The 26,761-nt window shown below is 41.3% G+C and overlaps 1 protein-coding gene across 4 annotated transcripts in view; it reads left to right on the top strand.

Annotated features, from left to right (window-relative positions):
* FNDC3A (fibronectin type III domain containing 3A) overlaps positions 1–26,761 on the top strand; it is a 3,267,883-nt gene that overhangs the window by 757,196 nt on the left and 2,483,926 nt on the right. For all 4 annotated transcript variants that reach the window (XM_044073165.1, XM_044073164.1, XM_044073166.1 and 1 more), the window contains one exon: positions 15,519–15,594. In XM_044073165.1, coding sequence (XP_043929100.1) covers positions 15,519–15,594 — 76 coding nt within the window. The remainder of the gene's footprint in view (positions 1–15,518; positions 15,595–26,761) is intronic.

Genomic DNA, 26,761 nt, shown 5'->3' with positions numbered 1-26,761 from the left:
CTGCATATGAGAAAGCTACAGTGGTACCTAAAGAATTTGTGGTCTCAACACAAGCACAGCCTAGAAACCAAAATTCCAATAATCCCATGCCTGAAGCAAGAGTTCCTATGGTGGGCTCAGGCCTGTCAATCAAACACAGGATTGCCCTTCTGCAACAGTCAACCAAGCCAAACCATCACGACAGACGCCTCAGACCTCGGTTGGGGGGCACACATGCTGGACAAGTGCATACAAGGCTTATGGACTCAAGACCAGCTGCGCCTGCACATAAATCTAAAGGAAATGCTGGCAGTAAAATTGGCAATCCAGTCATTCAGACCATTCCTCCAAGAAGGTCAGTTGATGATAAGGGCAGACAACACCACAGTTATGTGGTACATCAACAAACAGGGAGGCACACATTCATACCCTCTATGCCGGCTGGCACTGGACCTATGGGATGTGGCTCTGAGCTACAACATTCAGTTACAAGCAATTTTTGTACCGGGAAAAGAAAACATTCTAGCAGACATATTAAGCAGAACTACCACGGATGCCCACGAATGGATGCTGCATCCGGACATCTTCAAAGCCATCACAAGAGAATGGGGATTACCACAAATAGACTTATTTGCATCCCCACTCAATCACCAGCTAAAGAAATTCTGCACAAGGACGTACCACCCACTTGCTTGGAAGGTGGACTCCCCTATCTTTCAGTTGGAAAAACCTGACAGCATACGCATTCCCACCACTTCCTTTGATGCACAAGGTGCTCTTGAAGATCAAAGAGGAACGTCCAAGGATCATTCTGATAGCTCCAGACTGGCCAAGGCAACATTGGTACCCATTACTGAGGAGCATGTCTCGGGAACAAATATGGGCACTACCCCTGATCCCATTGCTGTTAACACAGAACAACTACAACATCCTGCATCCAAACCTGAAAACTCTGCAGCTAACTGCCTGGAACATTACATAAGAACAATTAACACAAATTTATCCCAAAGGGTTAAAGACATAATCCTTGAGGCTCGTAGACCTTCAACAAGAAAGAATTATGCAGCAAAATGGAAAAGATATCTCATTTGGAGTAATGCAAAGGGAGAAGATGTGGCACTGGTAAACATAGCCAACATCCTGGAGTACTTGGCAGAGCTCTTCCATACAGACCTGTCCTATTCTTCCATCAAGATACATGCATCAGCTATTTCAGCAGAATACAGCTTGGATCCTCCTGTCTTCTCACATCCTCTGCTCAGGCAGTTTCTGAGAGGAATTAAAAATGTAAAACCTCCCAGGAAACCACCATTGCCAGCATGGGACTTGAACTTTGTGCTAGAAAAATTGACACTTCCCCCTTTCGAACCAGCAGCAACAGCAGAATTACAGTACTTATCCTGGAAGACTGCTTTCCTGCTGGCAATCACCTCAGCAAGAAGGGTCTCTGAACTACAGGCATTAATGGCAGTGCAACCCTTCCTGATCTTCCATCAAGATAGAGTGTCCATGAGAACAAATCCTACATTTATGCCTAAGGTGGTATCCAGAGTGTCTTTAAATCAGGCTATCCACCTACCTACATTCTTCCCCAACCCACAGAACAGGGAGAAAGACTGTTGCATACCTTGGATGTACATAGACAATTACGCTACTACCTGGACAGGACCAAGTCCAATAGAATAACTGACCAGCTTCTGGTAGCATATGCAACAGGAAAGGAAGGAAAACCAATTTCAAAACAGGCAATCTCCAAATGGATAGGAAATTGCATTAGATTTTGTTACTCCTACCATGGAAAGAAAACTCCAGAGAACATCAGGCCTCACTCCACAAGGGCTACAGCCACTACCACAGCTTTCTTACGAGGAGTGGCTACCAAGGACATTATAGAGGCTGCTACTTGGACCTCCGTGCATACATTTGCCAAGCATTACAATTTACCTTTATACTCTAGATCCCGAGCAGGTTTTGCCACTGCTGTTTTGCAAGGGATCCTAACTACACCATAATCTCTCCTTTTTCCGCCTCCGCTAGTTTAGCTATGGTATTCTACCCATTTGTAAGGACTGCAGATGCATCCTTGAAGGACATAGTACAGTTTTGTACCTACCATAAATGTAGATGTCCGATAGGAATGCATCTGCAGTCAGGATTACCCACCCACCTTCCCTCTGTGGTACTCCTAGGGTATTTGCCACCCTACAGCTAGCTTGGGGAGATCTATTATGGTGTATTTGTGTGTATATATGTACATACATGCTTATTTTATGTGTTTGCTCTCTACTATTTGGAAACATTGGCATTTATCCAAATTTAGCCATCCAAGAGGGCACCTGGCATCTGGGGCAAGAAACACTGAGGAAAATGGCGTCGGCTGATGCCTTTATACCCGAAGAACTGCAGCTATGACGTCGGGTGAAGCGACACCAGCGAAGCCAGACCCAGACTTTGGAATCCGGCCGATCAAGGGCTGCCTGACGACAGGACAACCCATTTGTAAGGACTGCAGATGTATTCCTATCGGACATCTACATTTATGGTAGGTACAAAACTGTACTTTCTTCGTGTTTCACTGTTGCAGTCATTACATTTGGGTAATCTGCTGGCAAGTTGCCCTCAGTCGGCCTGAATTCCAAAGTCTTGGGTCCTGCACAGTTGCTGTCTCCTCTTCCATGACGTCAGGTCGTCAGGGGTATAAAACAAGCAACCAACGCCATTTTCTTTAGTCTTTCTTGCCACGTGGTGCCTGAAGCAGAAGCAGTTCGCAAGTGCCGGTCGGCAGACTCCTGAAATTTTCGAGTTTCAGAACCGAAGTCTTCATTAAAGCTAAGTACCCCGTTGGGGAAACTTTTTTCTTGCTCCATACCGATGTCAGAAAAAGTTAATTGTATTACTTGTGGGAAGCAAATACCTCATAAGGATTTCCATTTATACTGTATTCCTTGCCTAGGTCCTGATCACAAAGTGCCTGGCTGTCGGTTTTGTGCTAGATTTAACCAATGCACTATTAAGCGTCTGTATATTTTTGCCTCAGAATATTTTGGAAACAGATTTAACTACCCTGAAATGTCGTTTGATAGCAATCCGACTACCAGAGTTCACAAAAAACGCAAAGAAAAGGACAGAGACAGACCGTCGAGGCCCAAAATCGACAATGAAGCTTCTCTTAAACCAGTCGCCGGTACTCAGTGAGGCACTTTCGCAGCCCCTGATGCCCGCTACTTTGGAGTTGCAGGCCCCTACCAAGAACCATGTGGAGTCCCGGCACGCCGCGAGATACTCAAAATATTGTACCCATGGATGTCTCTTCCTCGGATGGGTCTGGAGCCAATGAGCAGGCACCGGCTTCTGAGGGTGTATTCAGGTCTCAACATTTTTATATAAAACCAACGACAGCTGCAAAACCAAAGACAAAAGCAACTTCTAAAGCTAAAAAAATGATGCACGAGCCACTTGCACAGGCCTCTATGCCTAAAAGACAGATGATCAAAATGGCTGAAGACTTAATTACCTTGATCAAGGGTTCCCATCCCCCTCCAGATAAGAGGCCTAGGCAAGACAATGATTATGAATCTTCAGATTAGGTTTCTATTTCTTCTGATCAGGAATTGTCTATTCCTCCCTATGAGGATTCTGATGCAGAGGAATCTATCCCATCTGCATCACCTCGTGAGGATTATTCATTTGGAGGAGCCTTGCATACTTTAAGGAAGCATTTTCACTGGGAGAGTCAAGATTTTTCAGAATCAAAAAAGAGGCTCAGGGATTTCCTTCTTCTCCCTCAACACAGGCCATTAGCCATACCCCTCTGTTTTGGACATTGTGGATGATGTGTTTTCGGAGTCCAGCTTGACTCCTGACTCCTTACCTCCGTCTCCCAGCAAGCCTGACAGATATTACATGTCTCTGACTCGCAAAAATTTTTATTTAGAAACCCTGCTGCTGACCCTGAAACTATTTCACAGGGTCCAAAGGGAGTTAAGGCCTCAACAGCAAAAAATCCTGCACCCTCTGACAGAGATTCAAGGGCACCGGATAGATTGGGAAAGAAGGTTTATACATCTGCAACCTTGGCAATTAGGGCCCTAAACTGCCAGTTTCATATGCTCAAGTATCAACAACATGTTATGGGATTGCTGAAACAGAAAATGATGTTGATTTCTGAATGTGCAGAAAATAAAGAATTGCAGGACTTATTGCATGCAGCTGAACAAGTTGGAAAGCATACTTTGCAATGTGGTTTGATTCCTTAGAGGCCTCCTGCAGGGCCGCAGTTACTGGATCTATGATTAGGAGGCATGCCTGGCTAAAAGAGCAAAATTTGCCTGATCATGTTAAAGCTAAATTACTGGATGCACCTTTACAGCATGATACTCTGTTTGGTATTAAGGCAGAAGAGGTTTTAAAGAAAATGGAAGACAAAGCTAAGTCTATGCAAACTGTAAAAGACTTCTTACAAGTGCAGCCACCAAGATTCAGTAGTCACTGGCCTACAAAAAATTGGTCCTTTCCTGTGTCCGACAGAGCTCAAAGAGGCAAATCCAGATGCCCTAAAGGTTCTAGATACCAGGCACAAGCAATGGGGTGCTTCTATCTCCAATTCTGGAGGAAATAAAGCGCAACCCTACAGAAAACAGTCCCAGTGACTTCCCTCTTCCATCACCAAGCACTTACCTTTTGGCAGCACCCTTAGGGGGAAAGTTAGCAGCAGATAATAACCCAGGACAAGTGGGTGCTAAACATAGTATCACAGGGATACAAATTCCATTTCAATACTCTGCCAATGGCAGACGGTTGGCTGGATCTGCCAAAAAATCAATGGGCAGAGGCACAGAAACAGGTTACGTCCGTCATGGATATGGTGGCTATTCAGCCAGTACCAGAACAAGAAAAAGGACAAGGTTTTTACTCAAGACTGTTCTTGGTACCCAGAAAGGACAAGGCCTGGAGGCCATTACTGGATTTATCAATTTTGAACACCTTCCTGGACATTCCAAAATTCAAAATGCTAACTTTGCAGCATTTTTTTGCCCATGCAGGGCAAGAATGCTTGGCTGGTGACATTAGACCTAAAAGAGGCATACCTGCATGTACCAATAAGGGAATCGTGCAGAAGATACCTCCGTTTCAAGGCTGGCTTAATGCATTACCAATTCTTTGCACTGCCCTTTGGCTTATCTACTGCGCCCAGGGTCTTTATAAAGTGCCTGGCATCAGTAATTGTTTTTTGCAGACTAAGAAGTATACAAATATAGCCTTACTTGGACGACTGTCTCATTCAAGCAGTGAACAAGGACATTCTTCTTCATCATCTGGCGTTTGTGAAAAGGCTTCTAACATGCCTAGGATACACAATAAACGAAAAGAAATCACAACTGGTATCCTCTCAAAAATTAACATTCCTGGGTGCAAGCTTGAATACAACTGCCCAGATGGCTTTCCTCACACCAGACAAACAAAGGCAACTGACTACTTGCTTCAAACTGATGGCAACAAAAACCCAGTTATCTGCAAGACAAATTCTGCAGGCTGTGGGGTTCATGGCATCCTGCATTCTACTGACTCCATATGCAAGACTGCATATGAGGAAACTTCAGTGGTACCTAAAAAGTTTATGGAGTCAACATTGTCACAGTCTGGAAACAATGATTCCTCTCATTCCCTGCCTACAACAAGAGTTCCTATGGTGGGCAAAGGCATGTCACCAAAACTTGGGACAGCCCTTCACTCTACCCCCTGCCAGCCAAACCTTAACAGACGCATCAGATTATGCATGGGGGGCCCACTTGGCGAGAAGATGCATTCAGGGCATATGGACCCCAAAACAAATGAATCTGCATATCAACCAAAAAGAGATATTAGCTGTTCAAAATGCACTGACAGCCCTCAAGGACTTACTTCATCCAGGACAACACTACGGTTATGTGGTATATAAACAAGCAGGGGAGCACGCATTCATACCCCCTTTGCAGACTAGCCATGGCACTATGGGACACAGCTTTGACTTATCAAGTACATCTACAAGCTCAATTCCTGCCAGGAAAACAAAATATTCTGGCAGACGACTTAAGCAGAAATCTTATGGATCCTCATGAGTTGAAACTAGATCCACAAGTCTTCAGCATGATAACAAAGAAATGAGGGAGCCTGGACATAGATCTATTTTCCTCTCCTCAAAATTATTAATTGAAAAGATTCTGCACAAGGACTTATCACAGACAAGCATGGAAAGTGGACACCCTATCCTTCAGTTGGAAAAACCTATCAGTTTACGCCTTTCCTCCTCTGCCTCTTCTTCCCAAGGTCCTACTAAAAGTCAGACAAGAGAAACCAAAGATGATACTAATCGTCCTGGACTGGCCATGCCAATATTGGTACCCAGTCCTAAGGAACTTGTCTCAATACCCAGCTTGGACCTTACCTCAAAGACCTCAATTACTGTCCCAGCAAAACAATCAGATCCTGCACAATCAGCTCCAAACACTGAACCTGGCAGCATGGCTGATCATGTAGTTACACCAACAATATCTCTCAGTAAAGCTGTGATGGATGTCTTTTTGGAAGCCAGAAGGCCTAGTACTAGAAAATCTTATGCTGATAAATGGAAGAGATTCTGTGCTTGACAAAGGCCTATCTTTCTCATCAATAAAAATCCATGCTTCTGCCATTTTGGCTCAGTACAATACAGAGCCACCAGTCTTTTCTCATCCTTTACTAAAGCAGTATCTTAGAGGAGCCAAAAATTTAAGGCCCCCCAGAACATCACCAATACCTGCATGGAACCTCAATTATGTGTAGGAAAAGCTCACCCTGCCTCCTTTTGAACCAGCTGCTAATTTAGATCTAAAGTTCTTATCATGGAAAACAGCTCTGCTCCTAGCAATTACTTCAGCAAGAAGAGTCTCAGAGCTACAGGCCCTCATGGCTGTGGAGCCTTTTATCATATTTTACCCAGACAGGGTGTCTCTGAGGACCAATCCTTCATTTATGCCTAAGGTGGTTTCCAGTCTGGCTCTTAACCAAATTATTCATCTGCCAACTTTTTATCTGAATCCGCAGAACAAGGGGGATAGGATTCTGCATTCATTGGACATACACAGACAGCTAAGAATCTAGTTGAGCAGGACTAAAGCTCTAAGAAAAACTGAGCAGTTACTAGTGACATATGCTGCAGGATCAGAAGGAAAGGCTATTTCAAAGCAGACTATTTCAAAGTGGATAAGCCACTGCATTCGTTTCTGCTACTTACAGAGAACAAAAGGAAGAGCCAGCAAAACCAAACCCAATAAAAATCATTTATTGCAAATACTAAGGACAGCCAAGAAGTGCACAAACCAGTTTTGGCTGGTATTAACAAACACAGCCTTCTTCAGTGTGAAACAAGTTTACTTCAAGCATACCTTTATATAGACTGCAAATACGTCTGATTGGTTATTTCTAGAACTTGTCATTCAAACCGGGTGGGAAAAGCCCACCCAACTTCACAATCCATTTTTTCTCCTTTGAATTAAGCAATGCATGCCAACCTATTTTATTGGATTTTTTACCCCTAATAATGTCAATAATTGCAAACATGAAGGATGCTGAAGGGTGTAATACTTGATGTTTGTATAGAGCATTATTAAGCCTGCCTTTTTTAATGTTACTGATGTGCTCAGAAATTCTTAATCTGAGAGGTCTGGATGTTTGACCTATGTAAAACGCTCCACATGAGCATGTAGCCAAATAGATTAGCCAATCTGAACTACAATTGGCAAAAAATTTTATCTCATAAATATTAGAGGAGTTTCTACTGGTAAATTCTTTGGTTTTTGATACTTTGCTACAGTTTGAACAAAGTCCACAAGGAAAACAACCCATAAGCATGGAACCTGTAAGTGTGGTTTGAATTGGTTCAGGCTTATCCACAGTGTGTCCATGTTTGTAGTGACTGAATGTACTGCCCAGATTCCTGCCTTTTCTAAATGAAAAAGAACATCTGTTGGGGATAATGGGAGATATATCAGTATCATATAGTAATAAATTCCAATGTCTTTGTATGCTCCGGATAAGGTTATCTGAATTCCGGCCATATGTGGTAGTGAATCTAAGAGGTTGGTTCGAAGAACTATGCTTGGACTTGTAACTTAATAGGTCTGTCCTATCCATCTGACCCACGTGATGTATGGCATCAAAGACATGGCCCATTTTATAGTCCCTATTCTTAAATCTGTTGATAAGATCTTTACTGTGTTCACCATAAGACATGTTATCCGAACAGATACGTTTCAGTCTAATAAATTGTGATTTAGGAATGTTTTTGCATGTGTGGGGGATGAAAACTACTGGCATGTAGAATCGTGTTATATTCAGGATGTTTTCTGAATATCTGTGTATCCAAAGTATGGTCAGATAATCTGTGGATAGATACATCTAAGAATGTAATGTTGAAATCATAGTGTAGAGTGAAATTTATGCCCCATCGATTATTATTGAGGTATTCAACAAATTCAAAGAGACCTTTCAGATCACCTTTCCATACAGCCCAGCAATCATCAAGGTAACGTCGCCAAATGTCAAGATGTTCAAGATAAATATTGTTCTTAGTATCATATATAAGATCCTTCTCCAAATAAGCCATAAAAAGATCGGCATAAATTGGTGCAAATGAGGAGCCCATGGCGGTACCTTTGGTTTGCCAGTAGCAAACATCTTGGTAAAAGAAAACATTATTAGTTAGTACGTATGAAGCCATATCCAGTAGAAATTCATTGAATTCACATGTGTATAGGCCTGAAGTTTGTAACCAATAGGATAAGGATTCTAATCCCCCAGAATGTGGTATATTAGTGTATAAAGCACTGACATCTAAAGTGCACATGCGCCATTCCGGTTCCAGTTGTGTGTCTGAAATAATTTGAAGAACGTTTGTTGTATCCTGTAAGCGTGAACGGATAAGTGTCAATAAAGGTTTCAATTTCTCAGTCAAAAAGAGGGAGAGAGGTTCAGTGAAGTATCCCCTACCAGATACGATAGGTCTCCCAGGAGGGTGTATGGGGTCCTTGTGTATTTTTGGCAAGAAATATATGTATTGGTTGGATGAATCTTGTACTGAAAGTTGATGCATAAGATTGGAATCAATAATGGAAGCATCCCTGGCATATGTAAGGAATTCAGAAATTTCCTTTTGAAATTTAGGTGTTGGATTTATAACCATTTTGGAGTAATATTTGGCATCCGATAATTGTCTGAGAGCTTCATTATTATAATCTTGCCAGTTTAATACCACAACAGCACCCCCTTTGTCAGCCGAAATTATGACAATGTCATGATTATTTTGTAAATTGTAAGTAACTCGTTGTTCAGCCAACGTGATGTTGTTGGATCGAATATCCAATGTGGAATGTGAATAATGTAAGTCCTTAAGAACATTGTTTTGAAATTGGGAGACAGCAGGATGCATAGGAGGGTTAAATGTAGATTTATGATATGTGAATTTTGGTGCAGAATCACAACCATCGGAACAACCAAAAAACAATCTTAAATTAAGTAATCTACAAAATGAGGAAACATCCTGTGCAAAAGAATCTTCAGTAACAAAAAATCCTGGTACAAATGATAAACCTTTGTTAAGCACATCAATTTCAATTGGTGACAAGTTATAACTAGAAAGGTTTAAAACATTATTGTACGTTTGTGGTACTACTTTGTCATTGCCAATTGTAAAAGGCCTTGTATGTCTGTAACCACCTTTGTGTTTTCTCCCCCCTCTCTTATACCTGGCCCTAAAGGGGCACTTGTAAGTGATCGCTTTAGAGTTGGTGAGCCAGATGCAATCTGCAGTTCACTCTCAGGGCCAGAAGTTGGTTCCTCGGTGGAAGAGCCAGTGTCAGAAGTCCAATTAGTTTTTAATATTGATTTTGGTCTTTTTCTTTTTGTAGGACGACTGTGTGGAATATTAAATTTGACTTGTTTCTTAGTTATACTGAAAGGGTTACTGCCCTGGTAATCAGAGATATCTCTATTAAACTTTTGGATTTTTTTGGTTTTGAGTTGCGTCTCCAAAGTATTGAGATCAGATGCCACTTTTGTCAAATGTTTAGCAAAGAAAGGCTCTTTCTCAAAAGATTTAACATCATTGGCCAAAGTCAAAACAGTGTTAATTTCTTTATCAATTGTACGCTCATAATATTTGTTTAATGCTTCCACAAATGCCATGCTCGATTTGTGTTGGATATCTGCCCATTCAGACGATAAATAGTCATCTATTTCGGCAACTAAGGGTTGAATTCTAACCCTTAGGCCGTGTGGAGTGATATTTTTGGCAATATATGCCTTAAAAAGTTTGGCATGCCACACATTCGAGCGTAAAGACCTTAAATGTTTATTAAGTTTCTCGAATGCCAAATTACAAGTGGTCTCTGACCCCAGGGGTTCAACAATATTGGAACTGTCATGGCTTGAACCTAAGCCAAAGACACTCAGATCCTCACGATCTGAGGAAAGTCCAGAAACTAGACTCAGTAAATCCATGTTGCTATATAAGAGATAAATACAAATGGACAATTATAGCTACAATGGCTACGTCCAAATTAGGAACAATAATAGACTCAAGTTGAGGCTACGTTCCCGAAGAGTGTCTGAGCCTAAACTCTAAATTCCAATAAAAAGGAGAAAAAATATATGTTTGGAAGACACACTCAAAAAGCCAAGTTAAATTGGCAAAATTGCCTGTATCAAACAACCAGAGACAGTTATATCAAGATAGCCAAAAGTATAAAGACCAAACAATTGTCCTAATATCAAGAAGAAAAATCACATTTTTTGGAATAATTGGAATGACAGCAAGATATACAATAATAGGTGTCAATAATAACCCAAAATATGTATCCACACAAAGAGTGGAGGTGATGCTAATAAACACTGAAACTGTAACTATTATGAGTTCAGATAAATGAGATTAAGGTGGAGATAAAGTGAATTCACAAAATGGCAAAGATAATGTAGTACATAAAAAATGTATTACGTGATGCAAGGATATAAGTTTCCTATAGCATCAAAATTATTCCCACTAAAAGAATAAATCTATAGTATGGGATGCTAAGAGGTAGTAAAATAAATGACAAGAATGTTATCTATTCTGATTCAAATATAAATGGACCTCATGATATAAATATACCCAAAAGATGGTAATGGTGATGTGAACTGTCAGAACATAAATCACAGAGGCATGGGTACCAAACACTTTTCGGAAAAAAGACACCTCATATAATGATAGAATCACATAAGCATGCAATATACGCTACTTGAATACAGAGAGTTCTGATAAATCTATGATAATATGGAATGAACTCTAAATCATTCAACAAAATGGAAGATGCAGTAAAACAATTTACAGTGATGCTGAAAAAAAGAATAAAAACTATTATGTCCATAAGAGACTCAATATTAAGCTAGTTTCAAAATTGGCACTGTTTTGAAAAGAACCCTCTCTCTGCAACACAAAAGCAGATTATTTGAGCAGAACCAGTACAAACATTTAAAAATGGATGCTTCACAGATATGTCTTCCCGGACCTGGCCCACAAGTGGGGTATACCTCAAATAGACCTGTTTGCATCCACCATCAACAGGCAACTTCCTGGCTTTTGCACCAGGTCACCAGAACCACAGGCACTGGCAACAGATACCTTCTTAATTTCCTTGAAGGGGAAATATCTATATGCATTCCCCCCCATTCCCAGTCTTTCAAAAAGTCCTGCTAAAAATTCAGGAGGACAACCCAAAAATCTTGCTGGTGACTCCCTGCTGGCCCAGACAGCACTGGTTCCCCTTACTCCTTCACTTATCCAAGGGCAGTCACCACAAGTTACCCCCCCCCCCAGAGTGGGACCTTCTCACCCAGAACAAGGGGTCCCTAATCCAGCCACAGTGGCAGCTACTGCATCTAACCCTGTGGCTGATAGTATTCTGATCCCATTCAGATACCGTTACAATGAGGATGTGCTTCAGTGTCCTGCAGGAGGCCAAGAAACCAAATACAAGAAAATCATATCTCTCAAAGTGAAAACTTTTCACTATGTGGTGTCATAAAAGACAGCTCAACCCACTTCTCAGCAAACCTCCTCTAGTGTTGTCTTATTTGTGTGAGCTACTACACAATGGATTGGCGTATTCTTCCATCAAAGACCCATCTGTCTGCTATTTCTGCATGCCTGCCTCTGGATCCCCCATTAGCATCCAGACTTTGTTCCAAACTCTTCCTCAAGGGGGTACTTCACCTTAGACCCCCCCCCCCAGGAAACCTTCTCCCCCGCCTTGGGACCTTATCTACATGCTCGAGAAGCTTATGCTGCCAGCTGATAAAGCTTCATTAAAGTATTTAACCAGGAAAATTGTTCTGTTAGTGGCCCACACATCAGCCAGAAGAGTGTCTGAACTATAAGCCCTTATGGCTATTCCTCCATTCCTCATTTTTTATAAGGACAGTAAGGACAGGGTAACCCTCAGGACTAACCCATCCTTCATGCCCAAGGTAGTTAATGACCTGTCCCTCAATCTGGCCATGCACCTACCTCTATTTTTCCCAAACCCACAAGGAGACAGTGAGAGAGTGCTGCATTCCCTGGATGTACACAGGCTAATCCGATTCTACCTGCACAACACTAAGCCTGTCAGACAGGCTGACCAACTTTTTGTATCTTTTCACCCCAGAGCCCTGGGGAAGGCAGTGACCAAGCAGACTGTTTCTACCTGGATCTCCAAGACCATAACCTTCTGTTACCATTTCCATGGTTAGTCTCTGCAGGGTACAATTAAGGCCTATTCCACAAGAACAGTGGCCTCCTCAATGGCCTGGATACCTCTAGTATCCTGGAAACTGCTACTTGGTCTTTGGTCCACACTTTCACAAAACACTACAAACTTGACCACATCTCCAGATCCAGGGCAGGGTTCACCAAGGCTGTCCTTTATGGATTACTGGAGTCTACCTCTAGATCACCACCCCAATCTCAGTGAGCTTTGGCACTCACCCATATGCAGAATGCTGCAACATGGGAACAGAAGGACATAGAAAAGTTGTGTAAAATCTTGCCATAACCATAGATGTCCTTCTCTTCCATGTTGCAGTATTTTTCCCTCCCTCCTTCCCCTCCTGTCAGCTAATGACTTCCCTTTCTGGATGGTAATGATATGGCATTGCCCTTATAGGACTGGCTCTGACTGGGGCTTCTGTTTTGAGGGCTTGTGTGTGCTGACGTCACTTTTATGGCCCACGAAGTCTCGCCTACGTCAGATGTCTTGTGCACCACAGAGGGACTGAAAGCTTTTGGATACTGGCCGTATGTATGCAAGACTGAACTGTAAACCCATATGCAGAATACTGCAACATGGAAGAGAAGGGCATCTGTGGTTATGGTAAGATTTTACATAACTTTTCTTTCTAGTTCCAGTAGCAAGATTTCATATGCTGATTCTTCAATGGATGTTAGTGATTCAGTGGTCCATTCTTCATCAGCATATGTCCACTCGGATAAGAATTAACAAGTTTGCCAAAGCTTTGGTGGTGGATCTGCTCATCTCAGATTTTACAAGGCCGTTCCTTCATTTTCCCTCAGTCCAAGGCCATAGTGATCATGGACGCATCCCAGATTGGGTGGGTGGGAGCACTTTCCAAGGCACATGGTCTGCCGAAGAGGCCAGTACCCATATCTGTGTCCTGGTATGTCTGTGGTTTGGTATGTCAACAAACAAGGAGGAACCAAAAGTTACTCAATGTGTCGAGAAGCTCTCATAGTTTGGCAGTGAGCGATCTCATCCAACTCATTTCTGATGGCAGTGCACATTTTTGGGAAATCCAGCGTGACAGAGGACAAGTTGAGCAAGTCATTTCTACTGCATCATGAGTGGTGTCTCAACAAGATAGTGGCAGAAATTATTTTTTGCCAGTGGGACCTACCATGCTGCAACCCTTGTGCATCTCCCCTAAGCAACAAGTACAGCAAGTTCTTTGCTGTAATCCCCCCACCTGGGCAATCACCGAGATATGCTCTACTACACAGTTAGCCTCCCAGTCTCCTTTGTGCATATCCTCCAACCCCCTTAGTCCCCACATTTCTACAGAAAAGCATCCTGGTTGAAGGGCAATGTCATCCTCATTGTCCCTTACTGGCTTTGGCAAATGTGTTTCCCCTTTCTTTGGCCTCATCTAGTCAGCCCTCCTTGGATTCCAAATCCAGTTTCAGGCCTTCTGTCTCGCCGACAGACATGATTCACCCGAATATCTCAAACCTAAAACTAATCGCATGTTTTTTTCACTTTCATTGATAGCCAGACAGCATACGCTTTCTTCCACTGTCCATTGTATACTTTTGTCTTTCCACAAGAAAACTTGAAAGAAGTAAATGGAAAAAGATTTGTTTTTTGGGCATAGCAGAAACATATTGACAGTTTTTCTGCACCAGTGCATAGTGTCCTTGAATTTTTAGCAGCAATTTTCAACAAAGAAGCCAGCTTCTCAAGTATTAGGATGCAACTAGCTGCCATCTCTAATTTTCCCATAAGGATTGAAAACACTTCCTTGGCTTCATCAAAACTTTGTAAGGCCTTTCTGAAAGGTACCCTTGTTTAGAGACCTCCTTATAAGCATCCAGCTGTGCCATGGGACTTAAATTTAGTGTTACAGACCTTAATTCACTCCCCTTTTGAACCAGCAGCAAAATGCAAACTTAAGTGTTTGACCTGGAAAACTATATTTTGGTAGCCATCACCATTGCTAGAAGTCTGTCAGAACTTCAAGCATTGTCCTCTATAGGGCTAGGGTAGCTTTTTTTTTTACTTTAATTTTATACGTTGAAAAGACTTGGAATCTGTCTCTGTGTTTCACAACACTGAGCTGTTCTGTTCTGGATTTATCATCTGCAGATAAAGCCAGCTTTTCTTGATTTCATACCAGTTATTTCCTTGAATTTCCATGTCCCTTATTTTATTTACCAATGGCTGTAAATATACAGCAAAGAGCAAAAGGGTAAGAGGACACTCCTGCCTGGTTCCTTTGTTCAAGCACAACTTATCAAAGAGGATCCCCTCAGCACACACTAATTTTTGCCTCCGATCCTCGATATATCCTCTTAGTTAATCTTAATATTGTGTCAGGGCATGCAAATCCTTCCATTGCCCTACTGATCAAATCCTCGCTTACTGTGTCATATTCTTTCTTTGCATCAAGACCCACCAACAGCAGCTGAAAACAGATAACTTGAACCATTTCTAAAAGAAACAGTTTATGTAGGTTGTCTATCAGATTGACTTCACTTATTCTGTCAGTGGAATTAAGAAGTACATTACTTATATTTAGCAGTACACTAACTCATTAAATGGTTGTATAGCTGATGCTGATGATTCATACCATAGCAAGAATTACAGAAATAAGCTATGTTTATTTGCATTAATGATTAAGTCCCTAATGTTGAATCTGCTGGTCAGAAATTAAAGTATTTTGTGCAGGCCAAGATAAATCCCAGTAATTTCTTCGTTAAATTTCTACTTTTCTTACAGGTTATTTTGGTGCAGGTCAACCCGGGTGAAGCTCTTACAATAAGAAGGGAAGATGGTCAGATTCAGTGCATTGCAGGTAAGTGCTGGGCTTTGCTAATTTATTATCAGTGGTAATTCAGAATAGAACACTTAAGAAAATCAGTCCTTAATCTTCTGTCCACCAGTATTTCAGTTAAATGATTGTTTCCAGACTTGTGCCCTGAAATCGTTTCATCATCCACTGTAAAATTACTATGATGCTGTAAGTAAATCTGCTGCTGCTATGAAGTCCCTGTACTGCCTATGTGCAACTTGTCATGTTTTATAAGCTAAATGGGACCGTTACATTTTTGCTGGAGAGATGATTCTGAAGCAGCTGAAAATCACAATGCGATTAGTTTGGCTAGATTTGGAAAATGAAACATTTGTGTGTGTTTCGTAATTATTTTTTTTTCTGTTAGTTTTGTGTTTGTTTGTAGCTTAAAGATAGTTTTTAATTTTTTTTTAAGTATCTGCAATAAAGATACCAATAAGGCAGATCACATTTTCTTGGATGCAGTCATTGTTCAGTGGAGTGAGGAAGCTGAGTTTTGGTTAAGATCTTAAGTAATTTTTTAAACTCTAACTGAACATCAGGGTCTGTTATGAATGCATGCAGTCATATTGTTTCATCTGAAATTAATATTAGTTTCTCTGAATGGTTGGAAGCTGCAGTGTTTTATTTTATTATATTTTATTTTAGTCACTGTCAGAGGGAGGCAGTACATATAGATAAATCTGGCAGTAGTTCAGCGGATTATGTTTCTGAGCTGCTAACAAACAGCTTCCTGTAGAAAGGGGTGCATGATTTGATTCCTTCTAACTCTGTTTACTTTGCTGTATGATTCTGAGTAAATCACTTAACCAAAGAGCATCCCTGAAAAGGGTAAGTTATGTCCAGTGGGCTTGCTCATTAAACAAGTAAGTAAAAATGATAAGCTGTTGAAAGCACTTAGCTTTGTGACAGGCTCTTAATTTCGTAACTGCTTTGCAGTTATTTACCAATTATTCATTTTTCCATAACTACTGGTTACTCTAAATTACATCAGTGTGCTGTTCGTGGATGTGACTATTATGGATGGATATTATTGGGTGCTTGTAACAGACTGTCTTGTTAAGCAGGGTGATTTAAAAGGGTATTTTTTTTTTTTTTTTTAAGAAAGCTTTAACAGGAAAAACTTCCTTACCCTGTAGAAGTATAACTGCATCCATGAAGATTAAACCGGATTTACATGTACATTAGCAAGTGTAGCTAGGGCAGGACCACTGCCGTGCATGCAAAGGTTTGGACAGTTATTGATGCAGTTGCAGTGCTGTACTGGCATTCAGAAATGACTTCTGATCCTGTATTTGCAGTCACAGTTGAAGAGATGTGTCACTTTGTATGTGGTATTGTAACTTTTGCTTCTCAGCTTAACAGTTCGGTGAACTGCACTAGGCTCTACTTTACAAAGCTATGGCTCTGTGTACATTTGGCATTTGGACATGACCTTTAAAAAGTGTATTTTATGGGGTAGTAATGAACATTACATGTAGTTTGAAAAAAGTTATATTTTATTCTGTCTAGTCCTTTTGGCTTGCTGCATCTGTCAAATATTTGGGAGAAATGCCTTCTACTTTGTATGCTTATTAAATATTTTGATTTTAGTTCTTCATGACTTCATTGATTAAAGGCAGTTGATGAAAATGATATTCACAGTATCAACATGGATGAGGCAAAAAGGACAAGGCATGAGAAACATAGATGTGATGAATACTACTGCCTGCAGTATAGACAAAAAGCTACCTTGTCTACTGACTTTTAATAGATGAACATTCATTGCTTTGCCCTTGTAGCAGTAGTAAATAACAATCACAGGGGTCTACACCTGGAAGAATACACATTTTAACTGCAGTAATACACAGTTCCACAGCTGCCGTGAAGGCTTGTTTACTCGTGAAAATTCTTCTTGGCACTTAGGCTTTACCAGCCTTCTGGAGAAGTACACCAAGATATGAAGGGACACATGTTAAGTGATGTCACCAGTTAAATATTGTGTTATTTAAATAAAATATTATCCAGTATTGTTGAAACATTAATTGCAATCATTGGTTATCAGAACATTTATACGTACGTTAAATAGTTTAGCAGATAATATCCTAAGTAAACATAAGTTACATGCAAGCTCATGTGACGCTAATAGCATTTGTAAGTAGAGGACAATAGTTAAATGGTAAGTAAGGAGTAACTACTTTTAGTGAAAGGATGCTGTTTAGTCTCGTGACGAATGGTATACTTTAATATGCAAGATCTAGCAAACCTTTTTAAGCAACTTTTATTTTGATCTCTGTTCCATCTTTTGAAACTCATAAAAGCATGCATAAATCAACATTGAAAGATAACTAATGTGTCCCCATGTCTAGACAATGAATTGCATGCATCACCACTACAGCTATCAAATGTTTCTGTATATGCTTGTTGAATATTCTAATAGTATTGCCTACATAATATAAGCTACATGCACAACTGATACCGTATACCACCTTATCAGCGTCACAGATATAAAAAGCATTAGCTTTAAACTTTATTATGTTAATAACACTGGTGGAAAATCTAAATATGCCGCGGTGGTACAGCGGTAACGTTGTTACTTCACAGCAAGAGGTTCTCCCGTTCGATTCTCGGCTTGTCTTGGGGAGTGCCTTCTGTGTGGAGTCTGCATGTCCTCCCCACGGTTGGGTAGAGTTCGAAAGACATGCGTGCGTAAATGGGCATGCCTTCGTTGAAGGTTGGGCGTCGAGCTGGCACCTCGGCGTTTCGTAAAAATCTACTGCCAATCATTAGCAGACCGGAGGTCCACTGTGGCGACCCCTTACCAGGAAAAAGCCGAAAGACAGACATCAACAATAACTGGTGGAAAATCTAAATACTTGCAATTATGCATTGGAGACTTTTAAAAGTAACATTGGATAAAAGAAATCTCATCTGAGTAGTTACCCTTGAAGGTAAAGAATTATGAACTTAAAAAAAAGAATTAATACTGCATGTGTTGTAATGTTAGACTCTAAAATTAGACAGAATGTGGGCCACTAACCAGATGATTCCAGTAACTTGTAACTATATTCATTACCTTTAAAGATTTTGTTCTACTCCAACATTAAGACTTGATCTGATATATTTCCACTCCAATATCAATATAGCCCAAATAATTTTTGCTGTTTTCTTTACAATACCTTTCTTCTGGGTTGTGTTGTAATAGCCCTTCATCATAACATTTTTTATCACCTTTAGTACATTATCGCTTATGACATAGGCAAACATACATTTTATGTAAAAGAAAACAGACCATATTAGCATGGTCACAGTTATAAACATTGTACATCACATATACATAAAAAACTGTTGTTCCCAAAGGATCCAAACTTGGACCTCTACTTTTTAATATCTTTACCAACTCACTCTACTCCTCTTGTCCTCAGTCCCCCATTGTCCAATGTGCAGATGACTCTACAGTCATCACTGTTGTGTACTCTCCCTCTAAACTCCTGTCAATTACCCAGACATCCTTCAACTTGTTGAGACTTGGCTGAAAATAAACAGCTTATCCTCAACCAAAAAAAAAAAAAAACAAAAACAAAATTGCTTTTCTTTATCCCAAAATCTGTTAACCACATCAAATCTTCCTTTACCGTAACATCCTTAAACAATACTCCTATTGAAGTTGATACCAACAAAAAACTACTTGGCATCACCATAGACGACCAGCTAAAATTTGATGTACATATTAACAGTTGCATCAGAAAAACCCATCAGAAGCTAGGACTTCTGTACAGAAATAGCTGATTCCATACCATTGAAGCCAGGCATACTCTAACCCATGCTTATCTTCTTCCTTGTCTAACTTACTGCTCCCAAATACTTACTAATCTAAACTCATCTCTTCTTACCAAACTAGAAACAGCCTATCACAAGGTAGCCAGATTCACAGCTCAACACTCATATAAATCTCATCACTGCCTCTCACTCAAATTCCTAAAATGGCTTGAACTACCTCACCTGCTATTCCAATCTCAGCTACAAATGATCCACACCATTCTGTACCAACCAGCTTTCTGCCCGCTCTATCATCTCGAATTACTCTCCTACCAGACATCTCAGAAGTGCAACCCAAGACTTACTAAAGATTCACAAACCAAAAACCAAAACTGGCAGCAACTTATATAGCTACCACCCCTGCATTGCATGGAACAAACTCCCTCTAGAAATAAGAAATTTGACAAACCCCAAACAATTTAAAATAGCCACCATGGTGCTGCAGTAGCATTGTCGCCTCACAGTAAGACGTCCGGTTCGATTCTCAGCTAGACCGTCTTCTGCGTGCAGACATGCATGAATGGGCGTACCTTCGTCGAAGGTTGTGCGTCAGGCCTGGCAAGCCGGTACGTAAAAATCAACTGCCAATCATTAGCGGACTGGAGTTCCGCTGTGGCGAACCCTAACCGGGAAAAGCCGAAAGACACAAACAAACAAACCAAAGATTACTTTAAAAAAACACTGGACCTGCCTCTGCTCACACCCTTCCTGACCAAAGTCCTCCCACTTAGTTTCAAAGTAACCAGTATAGATCCTACTCAACCTACTTCCTTTACTATCATACTGACCCCTTTACTAAGTTGTATGCTCCCCTAAGAATTCTAATTAGCATATTCCTGTTAAACCACTGCTTCTTACATTCCAAGCTTAAGTTGTTGTTCATCCTGCTTGCTTACATATTATATAACTTGATAATTGTTGTAATGATGATTGTATACCCAAATAATTCTTGTGTTATTCTTTTTCTCTAATATTGAATGTCTAATTGCTATTGTAATTGTCCTATATGTGTGTCTGGAGCTTTTCTCCCTGGGCTTCTGCTCAGTTGGACGCTCCCGGTCAACAAATGTAAAATAAATAAAATAAAAATATATCCTTTGTACAATTATCATTAATCCAGCATTACATAAATTGTTCAGTTCCTGCCTTCCCTTAGACCTCACATCTCCTTCAAAACATTATTCTGTATGTATTGTTCCCACAATGTCCATTTCTATGCAATTTGCTCTTACCCTTTTCTAAAGATCTCACATACAATTATTTTATTTCACTACTTCAAAAATGGCTGGTTTAGATTTTTATTTCCATTTTTCTAGTAATTGCTTGTTGGCAGCCACCAGAATTAAACTTAACAAGGCCGTACTATGTCTAGGCAATTCAGATCTTGTATCACAGCTCAAAAAAAATTTCCTTAGTTTCACCCATTTGCTCACTAGTATTTCTGATGGAGTACTTTGAAGGGAATTTTTAAAGTCTGCCATCAAAAATTTGTTCCTAGTTACCTCTTTTGCTTCCATCACACCTCCAACATTTGTCATGTACCTGAGAAAAAATTCTTTGGAGTCTGCCTGGTGTGTAAAATGCCTATGCAATCACTTCTAAGCAAAAATCATAAATCATCTAGAAACAGCAGCCTCTGTTCTAGATTCTGCTAAAAATCTCTACCAGTCTTGGTCTTTCGCTTAGGATCCCCCTGTTTTTTTTTTCTCTGCCTATACTCTTGATGTCAGTCCTTGTTAGGGAAACAGTCTTTAGCCTGCAGTCCAAATACATTCTTGGCCTCTTCTCACTCTATTACCCCTCCCTCTGTAATTATTTGTTCCCAATACTTTGGTTCTTTTGCCAGTTTTCTCCAGTAAACTTCAGCCCCTTCTTGCCTATTGTGGTTTAGGATTACCTGGTTTGCCTATTGTCTGTATCCCTAATTGCTGTCATCCCTATTGGCAGAATCTCCTTTCTCCATTCCTGTGTTGGCTTAGTTCTTCAAATACTTTCTGCTACTTTATGAGTGGAATATTTTGTATGGATATTGTTATTCTCCTTAAGGGTCTGCATTCAGAATCCCAGTCTCTCTTTTGTTTCTTGAGCTTCCCCCCTGTTTCATCATCAGCCCCTTCCACTTTGAATTACAGGTTTTTGTTGTGCTATATATAGGAGCATTAACTGTGTAGCTCTGAAATACCTCTTCAAAAAGGTAATTCCCCATCTTGTTCTGTTAGAAGAATCAGCTTATCCCACTTGACTCTTGCCATCTTGTCCTCCCATATAAAATCCTTCAGCTCTTTCATAATTGCTATGCACAACTTCTCCTCTGGTTGATAAAAATACACCTGACCTGTATGTAAAACTAAAGGGGCTAAAAGCACTTAAACTGCTTGTATCTTGCTAACCATATCTGTAAAACAGAGCTTCCAGTTTCTCAGTTTTTCAATTATCTTTTGTTTAGTCTTTTCCCACATATCCTTAGGTTCTACACCAGAATAATTTTTAATCCATACTCCTAAGTACTAAATTTTATTGTGTCCCCATACGTATGGATATTGCTGACGCAATTCATGCCTGGGTGCATAATTTTACAGCTATTGCCTTTGTTTCAGCTTCAATAATTTTGTATCCCAAAAAGATTTGAAACTGTTTCAAAAGTGTGGCTATTATTCTTCCTAAGGATCTACATCCAAAGTCCCACTCTCTCCTTATTTCTTGAATTTTCCTTCTGCTTCATCATCAGCCTGTTCTACTTTGAATTATAGCTTTCTGCTTATGTTATGTATATGAGCCTTAACTGTGTACCTCCATAATATCCCTTCAAATAAGGTAATCCTAAACCACCACCTTCTATTGGAAGGATCAGTTTATCCCAGAGAACACTTGCCTCTTCCCCTCCCAGGTAAAATCCTTCAGCTTTTTACTAATAAAACGATCCAGAACTTGCCCTCTGGTTGATAAAAATATGCCTGGCCTGTATATAAAACTAAAGGGACTAAAAGTATTTTCACTGCTTGTGTCATGCCATCCATATCCATGAGCAAGAGCTTACAGTTCCCACATTTTATATTATCTTTTGTTTAGTCTCTTCCCACCTATCCTTGGTTGGCATAACAGACTCCATGTTATGTTGTCCCATCTCACCTTCATTCTTGCTGGTTGGGTTCGGAACCAAGCATCGGTTCCAACTCTGCCTCTGTTACTAAAGCTCGAGAGCTTCCATTTGCTCGAGGCTGTACCCTATCCAGTCATGCTTAGGGAAGATGAAGACTACATTATGATAAAACTGGGTTTTTGTAACCCTTACCTCAAAAACTGTATTCATCTTAATGACATTTTCTTTTTATACATCTTGAAATAGTTTTGCTATACTACTGATTATTGACACTGTATAACATTATATTGCTACTTAATGCCTTGTAATAATTCTGTAACATTGCTGTTTAATGCTAATTTGTAAAGAAAATTGAGTAATATGTTGGAGCTTTTGTACCTGGGCCTCCATTGAAAAAGAGCTCTTCAGCTCAGTTGGACAATCCCGGTCAACAAATGTAAAATAAAATTAAAATTAAATAAATAAGATTACCCAGATCTCGTTTGCCGCTAAACTAGATTGGGTGCTTGGGTGCTTCTGACTAGGCTCAGACTAAGTAAAAATATTTTTTCAGTATTATTCTGATGTCCTTCAAGGATGCATCTGCAGTCATCACATATGGGTTGTCCTGCCTCAGGCAGCCCTTCGGTCGGCCGGATTCCAAAGTCTGGGTCCGGCGTCGGCTGATGTCGCCCCTTCCCCGACGTCAGAGCGCCTGGGGTATAAAAGCATCAGCCGACGCCATCTTCCTCAGTCTTTCTTGCCGCGAAGCAGAAGCAGTTCGCAAGTGCCGGTCGGCCAGCTCCTGTAATTCAGCTAAACCGAAGACTTCAAAAGCTAAGTACCCCGTTGGGGACTCTTTCTTGCCTCAGCCGATGTCAGATAATTAATAATTGCTTAACTTGTGGGAACAAATACCTCATAAGGATTTCCACTCTTACTGCCTCCCCTGCCTAGGCCCAGACCATGACGTCTCGGCCTGTTCAGCCTGTGCTTCCTTCAACTGACGCACTCTTAGACGTCGGGCGGAGTTTGCAGAGGAATTTTTGGGGCTAGTTTTGCTTACAATATGCCGTCGGAGACTCCGACTTCACATTTAACAAAGAAACGGAAGGACAAGGACCGACACACGCGGACCGCGGTTTCGGCTGAAACCACGGCCAGGCCTACCGCGAGTCTCGGTTGAAACCGAGTCCTTGGTACTTCCGACCACCAAAGCCGTACAACCGACAACCTCGGCCCCGGAGGCCCCTACTGTATCGGTTATTGAATCTCCATTAGAAACTGGTGTCCTGGAACCTTCCAACACCATTCCTCTAGACAAAACTACACCAGCACGTGGTGCAGCCAGGCCTCCTGCATCCATGTCCATAAAGGCATTCTCTAGGGCTAAAGCTGCTAAACACTCAAAATCTTTGCCTCCCAGGGTTATCCCTCAGGAACCCACTACAGGTTCTCAGATCCTTAGTCTAGCAGAGGACCTTATTTCATTAATTAGTGGCTCACAGCCTCATCCAGACAGGGGCTCTCAACCTCCTACAGAAAAAAGGCCCAGGGTTGAGCCCTCTGATCCCCACTCTTCAGATGAGGCCTCTGATGGCTCTACTCTCTTGGACTACCAGGAGGAGGCTTTTTCGGCCTACGAGGATTCTGATGCAGAGGAATCTATCCCTTCGGCCTCCCCTCCTGAAGAGCTGTCCTTTGGGGAAACTCTGCACACTATGAGAGAGCATTTCCAATGGCAGGGCCAGGAATTCTCTGATTCCAGAAAGAGATTACGGACCTTCTTGCATTTGCCTCAGCATAGACCTTTGGCTATACCCCCTGTTTTGAATGTCATTGATGATGTGTACTCTGAGTCTAGCACAACCCCTGACACTCTCCCTCTAGCTCCTGCCAAACCCGATAGGTACTACAGGGTCCCGGAATCACATCTTTTCCTTTTCAAGGCCCACTCTGCTGATCCAGAAACTATTTCCCAGGGCCCTAAAGGGGTTGCAGCTGCCACTACAAAAAATCCACTCCCCTCTGAAAGGGAGTCCAGGGCTTTAGAGCGATGGGGTAAAAAAGTGTATACTTCTGCTACCCTTTCTATGAGGGCTTTAAATTGTCAATTTCATATGATACAGTACCAAGAGTATTTGTTAGATGAATTGCATAAAAAACTGTCTTCACTTGAACCCCTAGATCGCAAATCACTTCAGGAATCTGGTACATAACTCTCAACAGGTTAGCAACCATTTCTTGCAGTGTGGTTATGATGCATTGGAAGCTTCATGTAGGTCAGCTATGACAGGTGCAGTCATACGTAGGCATGCTTGGCTGAAGGAGCAATCTCTGCCAGACCATGTTAAAGCAAAGCTACTGGATGCTCCACTGGAAAAGCAAAAATTATTTGGCTCCACTGCTCAGGAGGTCTTAAAGAAATTTGAAGAAAAGGCAAAATCAGTACAAACAGTCAAAGATTTTCTGCAAGTCCAACCACCAAGATTCAGCAGAAATTGGCCTTCCAAGAATTGGTCCTTTCCAGACACAGAGAGATTTCAGAGAGGCAAGATAAAATAGGTAGAGGGCAAGCTAGAGGCTCCTACAGAGGACGTCAATGGCAGCCTCCCAACCAGAGAGGTAGTGCAGGGCCTACAACTGCTACACAATGACAGACTCAATGACTTTACTTTGACACCGCCAATCAGGGCTCAATTGGAAGCACCTTTGGGCGGAAAGCTTTCCTTATTCTCAGAAAATTGGGACAGTATTACAAGGGACAAATGGACACTACAAATAATAGACAAAGGATACAGGTTCCATTTCCACACATTACCAAAAAGAAAAGGCATGCCAGACCTGCCACCAAATCAAAGGGCAGAGGCTTTGAAACAAATCTCCAAATTAATGCAAATGAAAGCTATAGAAAAGGTTCCTCTCTCAGAACAAGGCCAAGGATTTTATTCCAGACTATTCCTTGTTCCAAGAAAAGAAAAGCAATGGAGGCCTATTCTCGACTTGTCCGCACTGAATACTTATCTCATTGTGCCAAAATTCAAAATGCTGACTCTACAGCAACTCCTTCCCATGCTGGGCAAGGGGTCTTGGCTGGTAACTCTGGACCTCAAGGAGGCATACCTGCATGTCCCTATCAGACAAAGTTGCATGAGACACCTCAGATTTCTTGCAGGTTCAGAGCATTATCAATTCTCAGCATTGCCCTTTGGCTTATCTACTGTGCCCAGAGTATTCACGAAATGCCTGGCATCAGTAATTGCACACTGCAGACTTCAGGGGATGCAAATATACCCATATCTGGACGACTGCCTTATACAAGTGGACAGCCAACAAATTTTGGTAAAACACTTGAATTATGCCATCCACCTACTTCAGGCCTTGGGATATACAGTCAACATTCGCAAGTCAAGACTTGTTCCATCCCAAAGAATAGCTTTTCTGGGTGCGAATCTAGACACAACCACCCAAATGGCTTTCCTCACAGAAGAAAAACTAAGTCAACTACTGGATTACTTCAAAAATCTGTCAAGACAAACTCAGCTGACTGCAAGGAAAATCCTGCAGGCCCTGGGTTATATGGCTTCTTGCATTCTTCTGATTCCACAAGCAAGGCTACATATGAGGAAACTACAATGGTACCTAAGGAGTTTATGGACTCAGCACAGTCGCAGCTTGGAAACTTTGATACCACTCATCCCATGCCTTCAAAGGGAATTTCAGTGGTGGGCTCAAGCAAGCCAGTCAAACAGGGGGTCTGCCCTTCAGCAAACCAATAGCCAGCCAAACCATTACAACGGACGCTTCAGACCACAGATGGGGAGCGCACATGGAGGGAAGGTGCATTCAAGGGCTATGGTCACAAAAAGAGCTACGCATGCACATAAACCAAGAGGAAATGCTGGCAGTGATACATGCAATCGAGGCCTTCAAGCTATTTCTACATCAAGGCCACCTACTAATAAGGACAGACAACACCACAGTTATGTGGTAAATAAACAAGCAAGGAGGCACCCATTCCTACCCTCTTTGCAGACTAGCAATGAATCTATGGGAACTTTCCTTGGCACTCAATATAGAACTGCAATCCCAGTTTGTGCCAGGAAAGGACAATATACTGGCGGACAGCTTAAGCAGGAACATCATGGATGCACACGAATGGATGCTGCACCCAGACATCTTCCTTCAGATAACACAATCATGGGGGAGGCCGGACATAGACCTCTTTGCCTCCCCACACAATCATCAACTGAAGAAATTCTGCTCAAGGACATACCACCCACAAGCATGGAA

The sequence above is a fragment of the Protopterus annectens genome, chromosome 5.part1 (assembly GCF_019279795.1).
Source record: "Protopterus annectens isolate FY-2018-M chromosome 5.part1, PAN1.0, whole genome shotgun sequence".
NCBI classification, from domain to species: Eukaryota; Metazoa; Chordata; order Ceratodontiformes; family Protopteridae; genus Protopterus; species Protopterus annectens.
Note: the sequence above shows the minus strand (reverse complement) of the source record. Positions and strands in the feature narration are given on the sequence as shown.